Here is an 18,013-nt window from a genome sequence, read left to right on the forward strand (position 1 = left end):
GGGGCCAGGAAGCCTCACTGGCCCCACCCTGGGTCCCTGGGCATCCGCCCCCAGCTCCTGCTCCCTGACACCTGGACGTGGGCACTGCGCCTGCATGCCTGGGTGACACAGGAGCGGCTGACCTGACCTGGATGTCGCCTGCCTTCCTCGCCTCAATCTCTCCACCCGTGAACCGGGGGTGGGGACGGTATTCCCAGACACTTCTAGGCTTGGGAGAGGCGGGGTCCCACTGGCCAGGCCTCAGGCCTGGAGGACTCGGGGACCACTCCAACCCTTGTCCCTACCCCACCCCAGCCCCGGCTTCTCTGTTCTGACCTGCTTCCCAGAAAGATCCAAAATCTCCCGGCTAAAGAGGATTAGAACCCACGGCACTGGCTTCATTCCCGTGCTACATGGGGAAACAGGCTCAGGGGAGTGAAAGGCTGGGTGGCCCCTGGTTCCACCTGGGTTGGCCCCCGTGATGGTCAACAGCAGGGCCAGAGGCCCCCCAGGCAGGGCTTCAGAGCCCAGCTTCCCCTGCTTCCGCTGCATCCTGGGGGCCCCAATCTGCCCATGGCCAAGGCAGCTCCTTGATTTCCCCCAAAACTAAACCTCTGCACCCCAGTCTCGGCGACAGCCCCACCATCTGCCCAAGCCCCCCTGCAGGAGACTTCTGGACTTATCTTTCCCTAAACCCTCACCAAGTCCACCTGCTGGTCTCACTGCTTCCACACTTAGACTGTGTCCCAGGCCTGGCCTTCCTCACTTCCTCTGCCTGGCCGGCCACTAGTGTTTCCTACCCAGACGTGTGTGCCCTGGTCCCACTGCGCTGCCCACAGCCAGCCAGAGGCGCCCTTTCAGTGTTGGTCACAGTGGAACCCTTAAAGTCCAGCCCCCTCCCCATGGGCTCCCCAAGTCGACGTGGTATGGCCCATTTCATGTTTCACCCTCTCCCCGGGGTCAGACCACTCACGCCATCTTGTTCCCTTCTCGGGGCTTAGCCTTGCAGTATCCTCTGCCTGCACACTGTTCCCTGCACTCGTGCATGACTTATATCTCATCCTGCAAGGTGTCCCCAGGAGAGGCCCTCCCTGGTCACCCCCAAGTCATCTGCCTGTGCTCTCAGGGAACCCCCTCTGGGCTGTGTGCTTGGCCCTGACCTGACCTGGGAGCCTCACCCCTGGGGGCTCTGGGGGTTTGGCCAGGAGTGTGGGCTGTGCTTGGTGTTGGGGGCACCGGCAGCCCAGGTCGCAAGTCGTGGTCATCGGGATGGGAGGTAGGACAGCGTGCTTTCCCTGTCCGTCGGGTGGGAGTGGTCTGAGTGTGACTCTGGGATCCCGGGTCACATCCCAGCTCTGTGTCTGGCCTGCTGTGTGACCTTGGGCCAGTCACCTGCCTCCTCTGAGCCCAGCATCCTAACCATTACTGTTTAAATAGAGAGAAGTTGTGCGCAACCACTAAAAACCATCAAATACTGTATGTTTTTAAGACAGCTTGTTGAGGGAGAATCCACATAACCCACAACTCGTCTGTTTCAGTGCCCAGTTCTGTGGTGTCTCGTCTCTTCACGGAGTTGTGCACCCAACATCGCCTTAATTTTAGAACATTGTCCTCACTGCAGAGAGAAACCCCACACCCCTCGCTATCACCCTCCAAGCCCCCAGCCTCTGACTACGCTCATCTGCTTCCTGTCCTTATGGGTGCCCCTATTCTGGGAATCTCACCTCAGTGGGATCGCACACCAGATGGTGACCTTGGACCTTGGACCTTGGACCTTGGACCTTGGATGGTTGACCTTCGCTGGTGTCTCTCACTCCATACGTGTTGTGGAGCGTGTCGCCCTCCATGGCGTGGCATGTGTCCATGTTCGAGTCGTTCCTGTGGTGGGGAACCGTTCCCTTTCTTGGCCCGCCCACCTCTTGCGGATCCGTTCGTTGCGACGGACACGGGCAGCTGCCAACGCCGCTGCTGTGTTTACATCGCAGCTCCCGCGTAGACACATGTGTTCGGGTCTCCTGGGGCCACGCCCTGCAGGGGATTTCTGCGTCCTGTAGTAATTCTATGAGGAGCTGCCCCAGTGTTTCCAAAATGGCTATGGCACTTTCCATCCCCTCCCCCCATGAGCCCGTGAGGGTTCTGGTGTCCCGTGTCCACGCTGACACTTACTATTGTCCATCTGACTTGTTTTACTCATCCCGGCGGGGCTGGAATGGCAGCCTACTGTGGTTTCAATCGGCATTTTCTAGATGGCTCGGGACATCGAACATCTTTCCTGTGCTCAGGCTGTATTTATAGCGTCTTGGGAGAAATGTCTTTTCAGATCCTTTGCCCATTTTTCATTGGGTTATTTGCCTTTTCATTACTGAGTTGTAGAAAATGTCGTATCGGGGCGCCTGGGTGGCCCAGTCAGTTAAGCGTCTGCCTGCGGCTGAGGTCATGATCCCAGGTCATGGGATCGAGCCCTACATGGGGTTCCCTGCTCAGCGGGGATCCTGCTTCTCCCTCTGCCCCTCCCCGACTAGTTCTCTCTCTCTCGCTCCCTCTAGGTCCCTCTCTCTCTCAAATAAATAAAATCTTTAAAACAAAAAGAAGAAGAAAATGCCTTATTTAAGAGAGGCCAGTACAGGTTGGCAGAGAGGCAAGGGGAGCTGAAGGGCGCTGGGCCCCTGCCCGGGATGTGAGCAGGTGCCTGCGTGCTCTCACGCTCCTGGAGCCGCGTGCATGCGGAAGCCCGGGTACATGCCCGGGGCCACACACGTGTGTGCACATGCAGAGGGACACCCACAAAGACCCGGCATGTGGCGTGTCACTTGCGGGGTCAGGCGTGCTCCCCAGGCCTTCTGGCACAGCCCCTTGGCCGTATCGGAGCTGTTAGCCTCATTGGCAGGCGGGGAGACGGAGAAATGAAAGGGCCCCTTGACTGGTCCAAGGTCACCCCACTGGCCAATGTCAGGTCTAGCCTTGAACTCCCCCTGTCAGACTCTGACCTCCCCTCCAGACATGTGTGTGGCCCCAGACTTTTGAGGCTCCTGCTTGGGGACAGAGGGACGGTCCTGGATGGCCCTTAGCTCTGAGGTCCCAGATTCCTGACTCCCCTTCTAAGAGCGAACACGTGACTTTCCCACCCTGCCTCCCCAGACCGGCAATGAGCTCCGTTATGGCCTTCTAGAAAGAGTAGGCCACACGCCCAAGCAGCAGGTAGCTTTGAGTAGACAGCGAGGGGAGCCTGGGCGGGGGCGGGGGGCGCTCAGGCCCCGGCTCTGTCCCAGGAGGGAAGGGGGCGCTCAGATCTGCCCCACTTTGCTCAGGAAGCTTTCGTCCCTTCCAGCAGCTGCTCATAATGACCTCCTGCTGCCAAGTGTCCTCCATTGGGTCAGGGTTGGGGGACGACAGGAGGAACTAGGTCCTGCTGTCCTGGGCAGGACCCTCACTGGGACATCGAGGCCTGGCTGGCACCGTGAGGGCCTGCAGCCAGCCAGGGGCTGCCTCCGTTTTCTCTCTGAACCTCTCGTCCGGCGGGGTCAGTGAGGGCTTGACTTTGCACAACCTGTCGGAGAGAAGGCATAGAGCTGGGCAGCCCCTCGAGGGGGCCTGGTTCCTCGGTTTACCCATGCGGCAGTGGTTTCTGAAGGTTCTTCTGCTCCAGATGTGTTGGGTTTATGCAGAATATGCGGAGAGGAGGTAGCGGGGCAGGGCCGAGTGAATCGGCCCCTGGGAGGAAGCAGAGTGATCGCTGGGCTGGTTCTGGGCTTGTTCTGGGCTTGTTCTGGAACCCCGTGGACTCCGGAGGCCCCAGGCCGGCTCCCCATGTGGGGACGGTGAGGGCCATGCCCAGCTGCCCTGTTTGCTCTTGGAGCTTCTCCTGGGGCAGTGGAGCCCCAGGAGAGAAATGTGAGTCCACTTGACAAATGGGGATACAGGCTCAGAGATGGTGTGGGAGCTGCCCGGAGCCACAGAGCAGGGAGCAGCAGCCTCTCCGCTGGGCCAGGAGCACAGGGAGCTGCGGACACATGGACCTGGGCAGCAGCAGGCCGGCGCCCACCGGCGAGCATCAGGGAACCAGGCCCCTCCTCTGTTCAAGGCTAGGGGTGTGTCGGGGGGAGGCAGCTGCCTCTGCTCCCCGCCCCCCCGCCTCCCCGCTCAGTGAGCCTGGCCAAGCTAGGCTTCGAGGGGAATGGTAGGTGGGGATGGGTGAGGTCAGGGTCCAGGGGCTTGAGGTCATCTCAAGAGCCACCTGCCGTCACTGAGCAAGGCCCAGAGGTTCGAGGGGCTTCCGCCTAAACCCAGCACCCACTCGTTCTCCTCTGGGGGAAGATGTACCGGGGGGCGGGCACAGGCCCCGGGAGTGGCTGTGGGGGGGACTGTCCCCCACAGCCCGTGCGGTATCCAGCTCTGTGGGTTGGCGCAGTGATGTTCCTGCTCCGTGAGGCTGTCGTGGGAATGACATGAGGTGTGTGTGCGGACAGCGGGGCCGTGAAACCCCCGATCTAAGACCTAACGTCGCCTCCCGCGAATCTCCCCAAACTGCCACTCGCTCCCCGATCACCTCCCCCTTGTCTTCATGGCCAGACGGAGGGTTTGGCTCATTAAAACCAAATAAAAAAGGAATTAGCGGGAGTGGCCGCCCTGTGAGTAACCGATGAGTAACCGGAGTCGGTGCTGGGCTTGGGTATAAACCGGGGGGTGCCGGGAACTCTCACAAAGGACAGAGGGAGGCTTTTGAGAACTGTCCTCCAAGCGCACGGAACTCTGGACCTGCTTGCCGGCCTGCAGGCTTTGGGACAGCAGGACGCGGGAGGCGCCGGGAGGCGCCAAGTTGAATTTTGGGCAGAGGAGGCTGGGTGGCCCGTCCCAGGGCCTCCAAGGGAACGCCCACTCCGTCCTGGGACTTGTAACTCCATGGGCCAGGCCTCTAGGTGTGATTGCACAATCTTGTGAGATCTCTACCCCACCTCCAAGGCGCTGAGCTTGGGACGTGCCCTCTCTGAGGCTGGCTCCCACCTGTGCTCCCCTGCCGACCGGTCGCTGAGCCCCAAGGTCCACAGAGAGTCCAAAAAGCGGCATCTCCTCCCCAAAGTCCCCCATAGGTGCCTCCTCTCCCCTTCTCTTCTGCATGAAGTTGCTGAGCTGCAAAGACACCCTCCCTCGGCCTCTCTGGGCCTTGATGCCACTTGCCTGGGTTCCGATCCTGCTCCGGCCACTAACCCCGAGTTTGACGGGCTTGCCTGGGCTGGAACCATGATGAAGCGCCTCGCACGACTGTCTCAGTGCTCGGGGAGAACAGACGCAAGCGTGAGGGTGTCTGGTGCACCGGGAGAGACGGCGAGTGAGAGCAATGGTGTGGGATCCGCATCCCTGGTCCTGGCACCAGGACAGAAAGCACTGTGTGCTTCAGGGGTGTCTCTGGCCACCCATGCCTGGCTCCTCCTGATCCCGATGGCCTCTTTCCTTCCTACGCTTGAGCTCATACTTCTAGCACCAGATAAGCAACCTGTTTCACACCCTGGCACCTTTGCTCCTGCCGTGTCCCCTGCCCGGAGCACACGCACCCACCGCACATGGCCACGGGCCACAAAGACACTCCGGAAACACACGCCATACACGTACACGCTCACACACCACACACACACACTCCTATGCACTTGCAGGGAGTTAAGTCTAACTTCTTGTTAAGATTCCCTTTACTTAAGGAGGTGTCACCTCCTCCAGGAAGCCTTCCTAGACTCCGCCACTCAGAGAGGCAGGTGGGGACATCTTCGAGGTTCTTAGACCCCTCAGCCCTTCTCGAAGAGCTCCGTGGTCACCTCCTATCCTGGAACCCCTGATGCAGTTTACCGCACACTCCCCTGCACCCTACGGGTCCATGTGGGGAGCTTGTCGGCAGACCCTGCCGGGCTTGGGCAACAGCCGGGAGCTTGGTAATGCGATGCCCTTCCCTTCAGATCACCTTGACCTAACTTGAATCCGGGGAGGCCGAGGCCCCATATTCTCCCTGGGCTTGACCTTGGAGCTCCCAGCCAGCCCACCTGGACAGTGCCCGGCTGGGGGCCTTGGTGCTTCTCAAAAGGCATCTGTGCTGAGAGATTCTTCTCACAGGGGGGGCGTGCCAGGGGCGCAGAACCCATGCTGTTGGTCAGCAGGTCTCGGGGGATCGGGCACTGACCCCAGGCAGGGTGGGGGCAGGGGTGGGCAGCAAGGGCCCCCGGGGCAGTCCTGTGTCCTTTGCAGACCAGGATCCCCAACACCACTCTCCCTCAGAGGAGGGAAGTTCCAGGGCGCTGTCGCCCCTCTTCGGCGGCAGAGGTGAAGCCTCCTCCACACTGGGCCTCCAAGACCAGCAGGTCCTACCCTGGTCCTCAGTCCAGATGGGAGAAACCCCAGGGAACAGAAACCCCACAGAGGGAGAGCCCCAGGGGAAGCTCCCCCAGAGGGCTGGTAGGTGAGGAGGTAGACCCGAGAGCACATACCCAAGGCCGATCACGGCGGGCAAGTCGGTGGTGCTTCGTGGATGATCATGGAAAGGACATGACTTGAACTTCAACCCTCCCCATCTGGGGGTGATTGCTCTCGCCGCAGTAATCGGGATAGTGGTGGTCACAGGTACGGGGCCTGTGCAAGCACGGGGATGTCCCTGATTTCCACGCCCATGGTGCCGGCTACTGAGGGCCACACATACCTGCCACGTGGCCCGCAGAGAGCCTTGGAGCTCATGGGCAAGAGGGGCCGGGCCAAGGTGTCCGGATGCCCAGCCAGAGCCCGTGGAGAATAAAGACGGGATCAGTGCTGAAGCCCTCCAGCGGGGAGCCCATAGCCCCTGTGGAGCCAGAACGGCTCAGTGACAGAGCCGACTCCGAGGACAGTCATGAGCGATGGGGAGCCAGATCTGGGGCTGAGGGGAAGGGGTCAGCCAGGGCCCCCTGCTGGCTGGCAGTCTGGAAAGGCTGCCTGGAAGAGGAGGCGCTGGACCCGGCCTTGGAAGGTCATTAGGATTTGAGAAGGGGGAGGAAATTCCCTTCAAAAGACCAGGAGACGCCCAGGAGCATGTGAACAGCACTGGAAGGAAAGAGTCGTTGTTTGGGGCCGAGAATGGGGAGGCGGGACGGGGAAGCCGGCTGGCCTCGGTCCCTTCCCAGCTCAGGCAGAGGAGGAGCAAAGCAGGTATAGAACAGAGGAGCCCAAACTGCACTGTGGGCTCCCAGGCTGGTGGCTGGGGCGTGAGGGAGCTGGGGAGGACTGGAATCCAAGGTCTGGGCAGTTCTGGGGGCCTCGGAGTCAGGCGGGGAGGCTGGAAGAGAGGAAAGGTGCAGGAAGCTGGGCCTGGTGATGGGTGACAGCCGGTGGTCAGAGACAGGAAGGCGGCAACACAGAGCCTGGAATTGGGGTGCTCTGAGATGTGTGGATTCTGCCTGGTTCTTGGCTGCTGGGTGAGGGCGCCACGGAGATCAGAGATGGGCGTGAGGGGTGCCTGGAGGCGGGCAGAGGGGAGGGGGGCAGGGCCTGCCAGGGATCTCTCCCAGGTTTGGGGAAAATGCACCCCTCTCTGCCCCCCCGCCCCACCCAGTCCAGGCTCTTGGGACAGGGAGAGATAGCAGTGGTCGCTGGTGGTGGGGCCAGGGCCCACACCGAGTGCCCACGGAACCCCAGGCACCGTCCTCATCATGGCCTGAGACCCAGGATCTGCCACCCCCTGAGCCGAGTCGGCAGCCCAGAGAGGGCCAGCACCAAGGCGGGGGGCGCACCAGGGGCCAGCAGCGGGCCGGGGCCGAGCCCTGCAGGGCCTCACCATGCGCACACCATCCCCCTGCAGGGAGCCGCGAGGCCGCCTTCACCTATGCCATCACCGCGGCTGGCGTGGCGCACGCCGTCACGGCCGCCTGCAGCCAGGGGAACCTGAGTAACTGCGGGTGTGACCGCGAGAAGCAGGGTTACTACAACCAGGCCGAGGGCTGGAAGTGGGGCGGGTGCTCCGCCGACGTGCGCTACGGCATCGACTTCTCCCGGCGCTTCGTGGATGCCCGCGAGATCAAGAAGAATGCCCGGCGCCTCATGAACCTGCACAACAACGAGGCCGGCAGGAAGGTAGGGCGGGCGGCCCGGGCTGGGAGGGGGCGGGGGGCAGGGGGAGCGGCTGCCGCCTCACCTGGGCTCTCCTTCCCCACCTGGGGGTGTGCTTGGGGGCCTGGACCCTGGAGGTGTGTGGTGGGGGGCACTGGGCACGACGTCCCGTCTGATCCTCCCGGCAGCTCTAAGGTTCCCATTCCAGAGGTCTGAAGACTGAGGCTGGGGGGTGGGGCTCTGGTTCTCAGTGGCGCGTGGCAAGGCTGAGACCAGGACCCAGTGTGGGGGTGGCCCCTGGGCCATAGTTCCGTGTCCCTGCCCTGGTACCAGACGGGTCGTACCAGCACACCGGGTAAGCTTCCTGGAGGAGGCCACCTTTGGCTCAGACTGCCTGCTGGACTGAAGGAAGGGATGTTCCCAGGAGGCAGGAACAGCCTGAGGAAGGGCGGAAACCCCAGGAGCCGCCAGCCTCACACCCGGGCGGAGCAGCGCGGTGGGGCAGTAACGGAGGAGGTCCGGGCAGGACCACACTGGGGCAGAAGTCAGGGCGAGCCCGGCCCCGCCTCAGGGAGATGAGGGCCCCAGATACTGGGCTGGGAGGAGCGGCCGCCATGGCGGCAAGATGGCCCGAGATAGGGCGCCAGCCGAGCGGAACGCCTCTCCAGGTCTGGCTCCCCGGCCCCAGGGGCTGCGCCCCGGGCACCAGGCCCTGCGGGTCTCTGCAGGACAGACTTGCCTGCCTCTGCCCCAGGGACCACAGTGAGCCAGCTGCACACTCGTTCACTCAACAAACACTCCTTGTGCCTTCTCTGGGCCGGGCACAGGAGGCGAGGCGGAGGAAGACCCGGCACCAGCTGGGTCCTCATGAGGGGTACAGAGGCCGTACCCGGGGGCAGTGAGAGCTGGGAGACCCTGGGGGAGGGAGCAGAAGCTTTCTGGGGGTGGTGATGTCTAAGCAGAGCCTTGAAGGATTCGCCAGCGCTGAGAAGAGCCCCGGCAGGAGCGCGTGCTCAGGGCAGGGGCTGCCCAAGGAGTAAGCAAAGCCTGGCCTGGGACAGCCTTGAATGCCAGGCCAAGCGATCGACTATCTTGTAGACGTAAGCAGCCAGTGGCTAGTAAATGATTGTAAAACGAATGGACAGACAGACAGAAAAAAGAAGGAGTGACACAGTCTGTGCCTCCGAGGAGCTCACAGACAGCTTGTGGGCACAGTCAGGTCTCCACCTGAGCCGGGAGAGGCGGAGGAAGGCAAGGCATGAGGAGGGCTCCCCGGAGGAGGTGTGCTGTGCCCTGGGTGCGACCGCTGGCCCTTGAGCCTCTGCAGTAGCTTAGGTCCCGATGCAGGGTTTTCTAACACCCCTGGGAAGAAGGTCTCCACATCTCCATTTCACACATGAGGCCGCGGAGGCCCACAGTGGGCGGCCGAAGCCCTGACGGCTCCCATGGCCTGAGCTCTGGTTCGTGCTTGGTGGGAAGAGTCCGAGGAAGCCGCAGAGATGTGGGAAAGCGCCCTCCAGGTAGAGGGAGCAGCGCCAGCGAGGCAGGGCTGGGGGGCCAGGGTGGGTGGGGTGGGGGCGTGCCTCGGGTCGTGTATGCGGTGCAGGGGGGCTGCTGGCCCAGCTCAGGTTGTCCAGGCAGGCGAGCGGCTGGCACGTGGATAGGCCTCCCGGTGCAGGGGGCCACGGCAACCACGCTGGATTCTGGCTGGATTCTGGGCCATAGGCGTCATGGCAGGGGGCCTGGGTGCGGGAGGGTCAGCACGTCGGGTTTAGGACCGTGAAGCCGTGAACTGAGACGGGGAGTAGGGGAGAGGCAGGTTGTGGGGAGAGGACCCAGCAGGGCAGGCAGGCTGCAGGAAGGAGCTCTCCTGGGGTCAGCAGCCAGGATTCTGGGGCCAGCACCACCCCTCCCTGTCTGCGAGTCCCCTCCTCTGCACAGTGGACATGATGCACCTCGTCCTCCTCCCTGAGGGCCTTCCAGCCACCCCCGAGCCCGAGCTGTGAAGCACGCGTGCGGCCTGAGCCCTTGGCAAAGGACACTGGTGGTGACAGCCATGACCCTGCAGGGCAGGGGTCCTTCGGCTCCCCGCAGCACTGATCATGGTGGGGTGGGGGCATGGCTTTTGAGGTTTCCATAAGAGCTGAGTCTGGACCTTCTTTCTGGTCCCATCAGAGTGTGTCCAGGCTACGTCTGACTCTCCGGGGCCAAAGTTCAGCAAGTTGGGTGGGAAGCAAGTTCACCGGGGCCACGTGAAGTCCCACAGACTGGATGACTCAAAGCAACAGAAATTTATTCTCATAGTTCTGGAGCCAGAAGTCCTAAACCCAGGGGTCAGCAGGGCCATGCCCTCTGATGGCTCTGGGTCAGGACCCTGCCTGCCTCTTGGTGGCTCCTTGTCTGGTGGCTTCATAACCCTGTTTGCCCCCATCTGCACGTGGTCTCCAGCTCTGGGTCTGATTTCTTTTCTGTCCCTTACAAGGACACCTGTCCTTGGGGTTAGGACACAACCTGATCCAGGATTACCTCCTCTCGAACCTTAATTACACCTGCCAAGGCTTATTTCCAAACAAGGGCACATCCTGAGCTTCCTAACGGGGAGACACTGTTCAGCTCACCAGGCCCCTGGTGGGATAGGGTCAGACAGGCTGAGCAGGAGACCCACGTACCACCAGCTTCTGCAAGACTGACACCAGGGCCACCCTGCCCAGCCCTCCCCTGGACAGCGTGGCCTTTACTTAGCAGTTACCCTGCTGTGCGGTCCCAACGGGATGGGCGGGAGCAGTTGGGTGCAGAGGGAGGCCACGCCAGAGCAGCAGATCTTTGCGCCTACTGCCCTGTAAGGCAGGAACCAGCCCAGCCGGGGAGGTCTGCTGTTGGGATGTCCCCGGGCTCTTCCTGGGGATGACAGAGGTCTAAAGCCATCGCCGAGAAGGGTCCCAAGCCCTGGGAGCTCAGGCAGGACCCCCATTAGGGGCCACAGCCCTAATCTGACCTCATCTTGGGTCCAAGCTGGTCCTGCCCCAGGGGGCTCACCATTCTGGATGAAAACCCAGGGTCTAGGAGGGGTGACTTATGCAAAGTCCCTGGTAGAGAAGCTGCTGGCCACATTGGGTCCCCAGGTTGGGGGGAGGGGGCACCGGACTCCCTCTCTCCCTTGCTCGGTGCCCACGCCCAACTCACACGGTGGCCGGGGCAAGAGGGTGAAGCCGACGTGGACCTTACCGTCCCCCACCCCGGGCCTCACACACCCACGGAGGGTCAGGCCACCACTGAGGCCCCAGAAAGCAATGTGTGAGGCGTATGTGCTGCTTCCATCCCTCCTGCCCGAGGCCAGTGCCCAAGGGGCGGGTCATGTGCCTTCTGTGGACGTGAGGATACTGTGACCACCGCATCCCCACCCCCACCCCCAAGCCTGGCCACAACAGAGCACTATTCCCAGAGCCTGGGCCGTGCCCTTATTCCAGAAAGAACACCAGGCTGGCCTTTTCCTGGAGGCCCCCGTTCCACCCCCAACACGCCTGGGTCGGGGGAAACCGAGGCCCCACTTCTCTGGGCGAGGCTGGTCACGCTGCGCCCTCCCAGGTGGTCTCCTGGGGCAGCAGGGCTGGCGCCACCATCGCTGTCACTCTTATCTCGAGGGCGCTGGAGACGGAAACGGCACATTCTTGAATCCTGTGATCACTTCCCAGGACAGGCTCGGTCCCCGGGGACCCAGCCAAGCGAGGATGCGGCTCCCCACTCGCAGACAGCTGCCCAATCGGCTTCATCTGCCCACCGTCCCGGCCTGGCCGCGCGTGGTCTGAATGTGCCCGGGCGGGCAGTGGGTGTGGGGCCGCCTGGCCTTGGTGAGGACAGGGAGATGGGGGCAGGGCAGGGGCGGGGGTAGCCTGGGCCACCTGGCCTGGACAGCCCTGGTGGGTCTCAGGCCATCACAGCCTGTCGGAAGGAGGCATCTCCTGGGCCAGCAGCCCAGTGCACTGGGGACTCTGAGAAGGCCGTCCATCGGGTCAGCTCTTGGCCTGGGGGTCGTACGTGGCAGGCAGTGTGGTCAGGGCAAGAGAAGCTTGCTGGCCTTGAAAGGTGGGTTGGTGGGGGAAGGTTCTTTCTGGGGAGGAGAGGGTTAAAGCAAAGATGAACATGGGGTACGGGTGAGGAAGGGGAAAGGACGGACAGGAGGGCGGGGAGAGGGGCAGGAGGCAGACAGGATGTGCTTCCCCCCGGAGGGGTCCCTCTCCATAGACCCCCGGGCAGACTTCTGGTTCATGCCTCAACCCAGACACCCCACGGCTCTGTTCCAGCTTGGAATATTCCTTCCTCTTGACAGTGGGGCTCCCCTGCTCAGTCGTCCCCATCAGCCTCCCCTCCTTCTCCCCATCCCAGCCTCCAGGTCTCCCCCGCAGCACATCATCCACAGGACGCTGGACCAGGCAGTCCCACGCACCCCCACCCCCTCCCATCCAGGACACCGTCCTCAGGGGCCACCCAGCACCCACGAGACGCTCACGTGGGCCGAACCTCTGCTCCACAGACCGTGTCCGCCCCAGCCCCCTCCTGGAGCACTGTCCTCTCTGCCCAAATGAGCAGCTCGTCTTTCCCCATCCGCACTCCATGCAGGCACCCCTCCCGCGGGAAGCCCCCTTACCACGGCAGGGCCCGGCCCCCGGAACCCCCACCCTGGATGCTTTGCGTAGGCTTCTTCTTCCGTTCCCCATGCTGGACTGTGGGCCCCCGAGGTCCTTGCCCAAGACCAGGGCGCCATGACGGCAGGGCAGGGAAAGTGATCAGGATAGTGGCGGGCCCTGTGCGATGTTCCTCTCATTCATTCAGTCATTCATTCCCTGTGGGGCTCCTCGTCTGGGCCAGGGCTGGGGTTCTGGCCCAGGAGGCGGGGGGGGGGGGCCAAGTTCCCTCCGGGTGGGGCTGCCCAGGTGAGGCCCGTGGGGCCGAGACAGCTGACAAATGGTCCTTCTTCAGCCGCGGGCCGGCGGCTAATGATTCCCCATCTTTAATCAGGTCTGCTGGCAGGGCCCTTTCGATCCAGGTAAATGAGTACCTGGGGTCAGGGCTGGCTCTGGGAATCGGCCTTCCGGGACCACGGAGGGAGGCCCAAGGAAAACACACGGCTGCGCCCATCGCGGGCCCTCGGGGAGCTGGGAAGAAAGAACAACACTGTCGGGGGCCGGCTTCCCAGCAGGCGGCACGCCTGGGCCTCGCTGACCCGTGCCCTCACCCCCTGCTCGTCCCCCCACTCTGTCCTTCAGCAGACACGCACAGAGCTCCATGCAAATACCACTGAACAGCCCTTTATTAAGCACCAACTACATACTGGGCCCTACCCTGGGCAGGAGGGCGGAAGTACAAAGGAGAGGTGGGGACTGGCACGTCGTAAGAACCGACCGTAGCTGGGTGGGGCTCACCGCGGGGCACCTGCACCCCACCTGGCTGGGCGGAAGCCCCAGCTTCTCCACGTGCTGCCCTGCGACGTGCAGCAAGCCGCGTGCCGCCGGGCCTCAGTTTCCACATCGGCGCACTGACCTGAAGGATTGTGAAAATTTAGTGAACCACATTTGATAAGCATACGCCGGGCTCTGATGCATCCCGGATATTCTCACTGGACCTTCACGAGGTCCTCTGCAGTGGGGACCTACGGTCAGCAGCCCCACTAGGTGGATGAGAAGAGGGAGGCTTGGGACGGGGAGGCACTCAGGCGGGATCCTACAGCGGAAGTCGGGGGGTGCCGGGCCGCTAGGCTGGAGGCAAGGGAGGGTAGGGGCGGGGTGCCCAGACCAGGGCCACCCATGCACACTGAGCTCCTGCCCTGTTGCCCACAGGGCCTGGAGGGGTGGGGTCGGGGGTGGGGCGGGGTAGCCCAGGCCCCAGCCCGCACACTGAGCCCTGTTGCCCACAGGTCCTGGAGGAGCGCATGAAGCTGGAGTGCAAATGCCACGGCGTGTCGGGCTCGTGCACCACCAAGACGTGCTGGACCACGCTGCCCAAGTTCCGCGAGGTGGGCCACATGCTCAAGGAGAAGTACAACGCGGCGGTGCAGGTGGAGGTGGTGCGGGCCAGCCGCCTGCGGCAGCCCACCTTCCTGCGCATCAAGCAGCTGCGCAGCTATCAGAAGCCCATGGAGACGGACCTGGTGTACATCGAGAAGTCGCCCAACTACTGCGAGGAGGACGCGGCCACGGGCAGCGTGGGCACGCAGGGCCGCCTGTGCAACCGCACGTCCCTGGGCGCGGACGGCTGCGACACCATGTGCTGCGGCCGTGGCTACAACACGCACCAGTACACCAAGGTGTGGCAGTGCAACTGCAAGTTCCACTGGTGCTGCTTCGTCAAGTGCAACACGTGCAGCGAGCGCACCGAGGTCTTCACCTGCAAGTGAGCGCCCCGCCGGCGCGCATGCGCACACCGCTCGGCGCGCCCCCGCCGCCCCCCACTGCGGGGGGCTCCTTCCCGCCCCGCTGGTCTCTTGTGGCCGAGCCCTGTCCCGGACCAGCCCAGAGGTGTCCCTCTGGGGCCTAGGGAGTTCCTGCTTTTCTCTGGGGAAGCGGACCCTCCGGGACTCGAGCCCCCCCCCCCCCCCGGTGGCATGGACGACGTGGAAATGCCATGCGGGCCGGCCGACGCCACGCGGGCCCCCACGCGGGACCCTTCCCCTGGCCGCACCCGCCGCCCGGGGCCTCGGGGTGGCCCGGGCAGATGTTGACCAAGTTTATTTATGTGTCGTTAGTATCAGAGAAGAGTAGCACTAAGGCATAGCCGGTCCTAAGTGTACCCCGTGTGAGCGCAGCCCCTGGGACCCCCACTTGCTCTCCCGTTTCTGGACCCGAGGGAGCATCCCCCCTGCACAGCACCCTCTGACCCTGCCCCCAGAGGGCCTCTGAGGAGAGCCACGGACAGGGACCCTTCTTGAAAATCGTATCACACAAATCAAAATGTCCCCCACCTCAGGCTCCAGGAGTGCTGCGTCCCCTCCCTAATGCTGTCCCCCCTGCCCAGTGCCCCCGCCAGCCCAGCAGCCTCAGTTTACAGAGCCCACTCCTGCCCGGAGCCAACTGGAAGCCTTGGACAGCCCTGCGCTGGCTGGCGGTGGGCTGGGGGGTGGGGGTGGGTCAGGGGTGTCTGCCTTCTTTGACAGATGCAGACGCAGAGGCCCCAAAGGGCTCAAGAATGAGCCAGAGACCCTGAAGTGATGAGCAGAGGCTCCTGCCTTGGCTCAGGCATCCTGACCCTGGGCAACATGCTCTGGGGACACCCAGGGTGGCTTGAGACTGCCCCCATGTTTTGAGAAATCGGGCTGTACCCCTCCTTCCCTGCCGCCAGCCGCACAGGGACCTGTACCCCCAGAGATGCCTGCTGGGCCTTCTCTATAGCCTCTGTGTCCAGTCCTACTCCTTGGACCCTGACTCCAATGCTGAGAAAGCTCAGAGCCAGCCTGCTGTCCCGGCAGGTGTCTGCGCTCCAGACCCCTCCCCCAGGGTCCCTACCTACACACCCACCCTCCCCTGAAGTTCAACTCACCCTCAAACTTGAGAGGGGGCCTTGCTCAGGTCTCATGTGCGGGCTGGGGAGAGGCCCGAACCCTGGGACTCGGGGCTGACGTGTCCTCTGCGAACACGTCCACCCTCCCTCGGGGAGTGGCTTGCCGGCAAGGGTGGTGTGCGGCTGGCTCCTGGTGTGTTGCCCTCCGCTGCTCGTGTGTCCACCCCCCGGCCCCCAGTTTAGGGTATTTTCATGCAGAAACCTGTGGAAATGTGTCCTCAGGCAGCTGACAAGCCAAGTGGGCCCGACATTAGCCTGGGGTGAGTGACACTCTCTGGGCCCTGGCCCTGGCATCTACCCCGTGGGGATGCCAGGACACTCCATCAGCTGCTGTTCCCGGCACCTCCAGGCCACGGTGAACGCCCCGCCCCGGTCCCCCTCCTCTCCGGGTCCCAGGACACTCCTCCAAGTCCACAGGCTCGGTTAACTTATATTGTTATATAGCGTCGAAATGTCTATCGTGTCTTTTAAATTATTGTGACCTACACTGGGTACTGGAGGGAGGGGACAGCCTCACGCAGTGCCCCGAGCCAGGCTCCTCCTTCTGCTTGAAATGGACTCTTGGGGCCCTGGATGCCATCGAGTCACACGTATTATCCAGGCGCCTCTGCCGAAACCCTCCTCAAGAGTCTGTCAGCGGCAGCCCCTCCCTCCGGTGAAAGGGGGTCAGTGTGGCCCGGGTGGGGCGGGGGCGGTCGGGGCACTGCGTGTCCCTGTGGCCCTCCCACTTGAAGAGAGCTGGTGGGTTTCGGATGGGCTGTGTCCTGCCTTCCCCGGAGGGGAGCGTCCGGTCCCAATAAAGCTGGAATCAGAAGTGAGTGTGTGCGGAGCCCACGCGACGCCCTTGCAGCTCTCTCCCCCTGGGGGTGGGGACGAACGTGCTGTCCACGGGGACCCTGAGGCTCAAGCCCCGTCGGCCCTCAGGGGCCTCACCTTCTGATTTCCTTTCCTCTCTGTGCAGGATGAGTAGGCACTGTGCCCATGCACCTCTGTCCTCACATGTCGCACAGGTTCCAGGGGAGGCCTTGAGTCGTACAAGCCTTCAGGCACCTTTGGGGGCCACAGTTCCCAGCAGGGGCCGCCGGTGGTGGCTGAAAACAGATGCTGGGTTGCTGGACAGCCCGGGCTGTCTCTGGACAGTCTGGGCTCAGGGTATGGGGACAGGAGGCCACAGGTCTGGTGCCAGAGCCAACTCATGGGGCTGGGTATGGGCTGTTCTTAGGAGAAAGGGGGGCTTGAGGGTAGAAGACCCACAGCCAGGAGGCCTGGCTCCATCCATCTGTCTCCTGCTTTGGACCCCGACTGGTCTTGGGATCCCTGTGGGTCTATCCTTTGTGTCTGGTGGGGTTTTGCTCAGGTGCCCCCCCTTGGGTGCTTCTAGTCCCTCCCAGGCTTGGGAAGACAGCCCGAGGCCCCTGGGAGCCCAGCAGCCCCTGGCTGGCCACCAGGCCTTGCTGCTTCTCCTTGGAGGCCTGGGTGCCGCCGGGCCCCCGCACTTGCGGTAGCCGTGTGAGCATAGAAGGATGAATGGCATTCCTGCCGAGGGCTGGAAGGCATGCGGTGGGGCCGGTTTGGTCACTGCCCGCTGTCCCGGCAGCCTGGCATCGGGCGGAACCGCTGATCAAACAAGGCCCCGTCCACACTGTGCCCGCCGGGGCACCCACGGAGCCTGGCCCCAGACCCAGACCCCAGCGGAGGAGCTACTCAGTGGGGTTCTAAAGGAGGACGCGTCTTGGAGGGTGTGGAGACAGGAAGACGGACGTAGAAAGCTCTGGACTTGGAGCCCAAGCCCAACCCTTCCAACAGCCAGGCATGGGTAATCTCTAGGGTGGCCCTGCCTAATCTATAGCCTCAGTTTCCCCATCTGAGAGCAGGAGGTGGCCCAGGCCAGCACTTGGTGGTTAGTGGGGCCCGTGGGGCCTGTGCCTGGGCTGGGCAGTTTTGCAGGAGGCCCCGGTTCCCTGCGAGACGGTAAGCAAATCCGCGGTGGTGGCTGCAGCCGGGGTCCGGCTACTCCCACAGGGCCAGGAATGAGGAAAGAGCTTCGAGAATGCCCCAGCCCCGGTGCCCAGACTGTACTTACTTCTTGGCCATGGTTCAACCCCAGCCCCAGCCTCCCAGGGCCACCTGGCACATCCTCCGAGGGGCCCTGCCTGAGGTGTGGAGCTCACACCGCCCAGCCTGCTTGGGGGCCCACCTGACCCCCAGCCCCGGGCTCCGCCTCCGAGGCTACAGTTTCAGGAGCATCCCCAGACAGCCTCCATCCTCCGCAGTGGCTAGTTCCCCTCCACATGGTGCCCCTGCCTCCTGGGCTCCAGGCGCCCTGCTCTTAGCTACCTGGGCATGCCAGGTATCTGACTCCCTCTCCATGATGGCCCAGGGGTGTTCCTTCCCCAGACCTGCCTTCCCACCGTGCTCCAAGAGGCGG

The 18,013-nt window shown here is 63.2% G+C and overlaps 1 protein-coding gene across 2 annotated transcripts in view; it reads left to right on the top strand.

The window, feature by feature from the left end:
- The window catches only part of WNT7B (Wnt family member 7B), a 48,186-nt gene extending 31,787 nt beyond the window's left edge, over nucleotides 1–16,399 (top strand). For both annotated transcript variants that reach the window (XM_032345925.1, XM_032345924.1), the window contains exons 3-4: nucleotides 7,787–8,058; nucleotides 13,946–16,399. In XM_032345925.1, the coding sequence (XP_032201816.1) occupies nucleotides 7,787–8,058; nucleotides 13,946–14,425 (752 nt within the window). In that variant the 3' untranslated portion in view covers nucleotides 14,426–16,399. The remainder of the gene's footprint in view (nucleotides 1–7,786; nucleotides 8,059–13,945) is intronic.
- The last annotated feature ends 1,614 nt before the right edge of the window (nucleotides 16,400–18,013 follow it).

Source organism: Mustela erminea, chromosome 6, assembly GCF_009829155.1.
Source record: "Mustela erminea isolate mMusErm1 chromosome 6, mMusErm1.Pri, whole genome shotgun sequence".
In the NCBI taxonomy this organism is placed as follows: domain Eukaryota; kingdom Metazoa; phylum Chordata; class Mammalia; order Carnivora; family Mustelidae; genus Mustela; species Mustela erminea.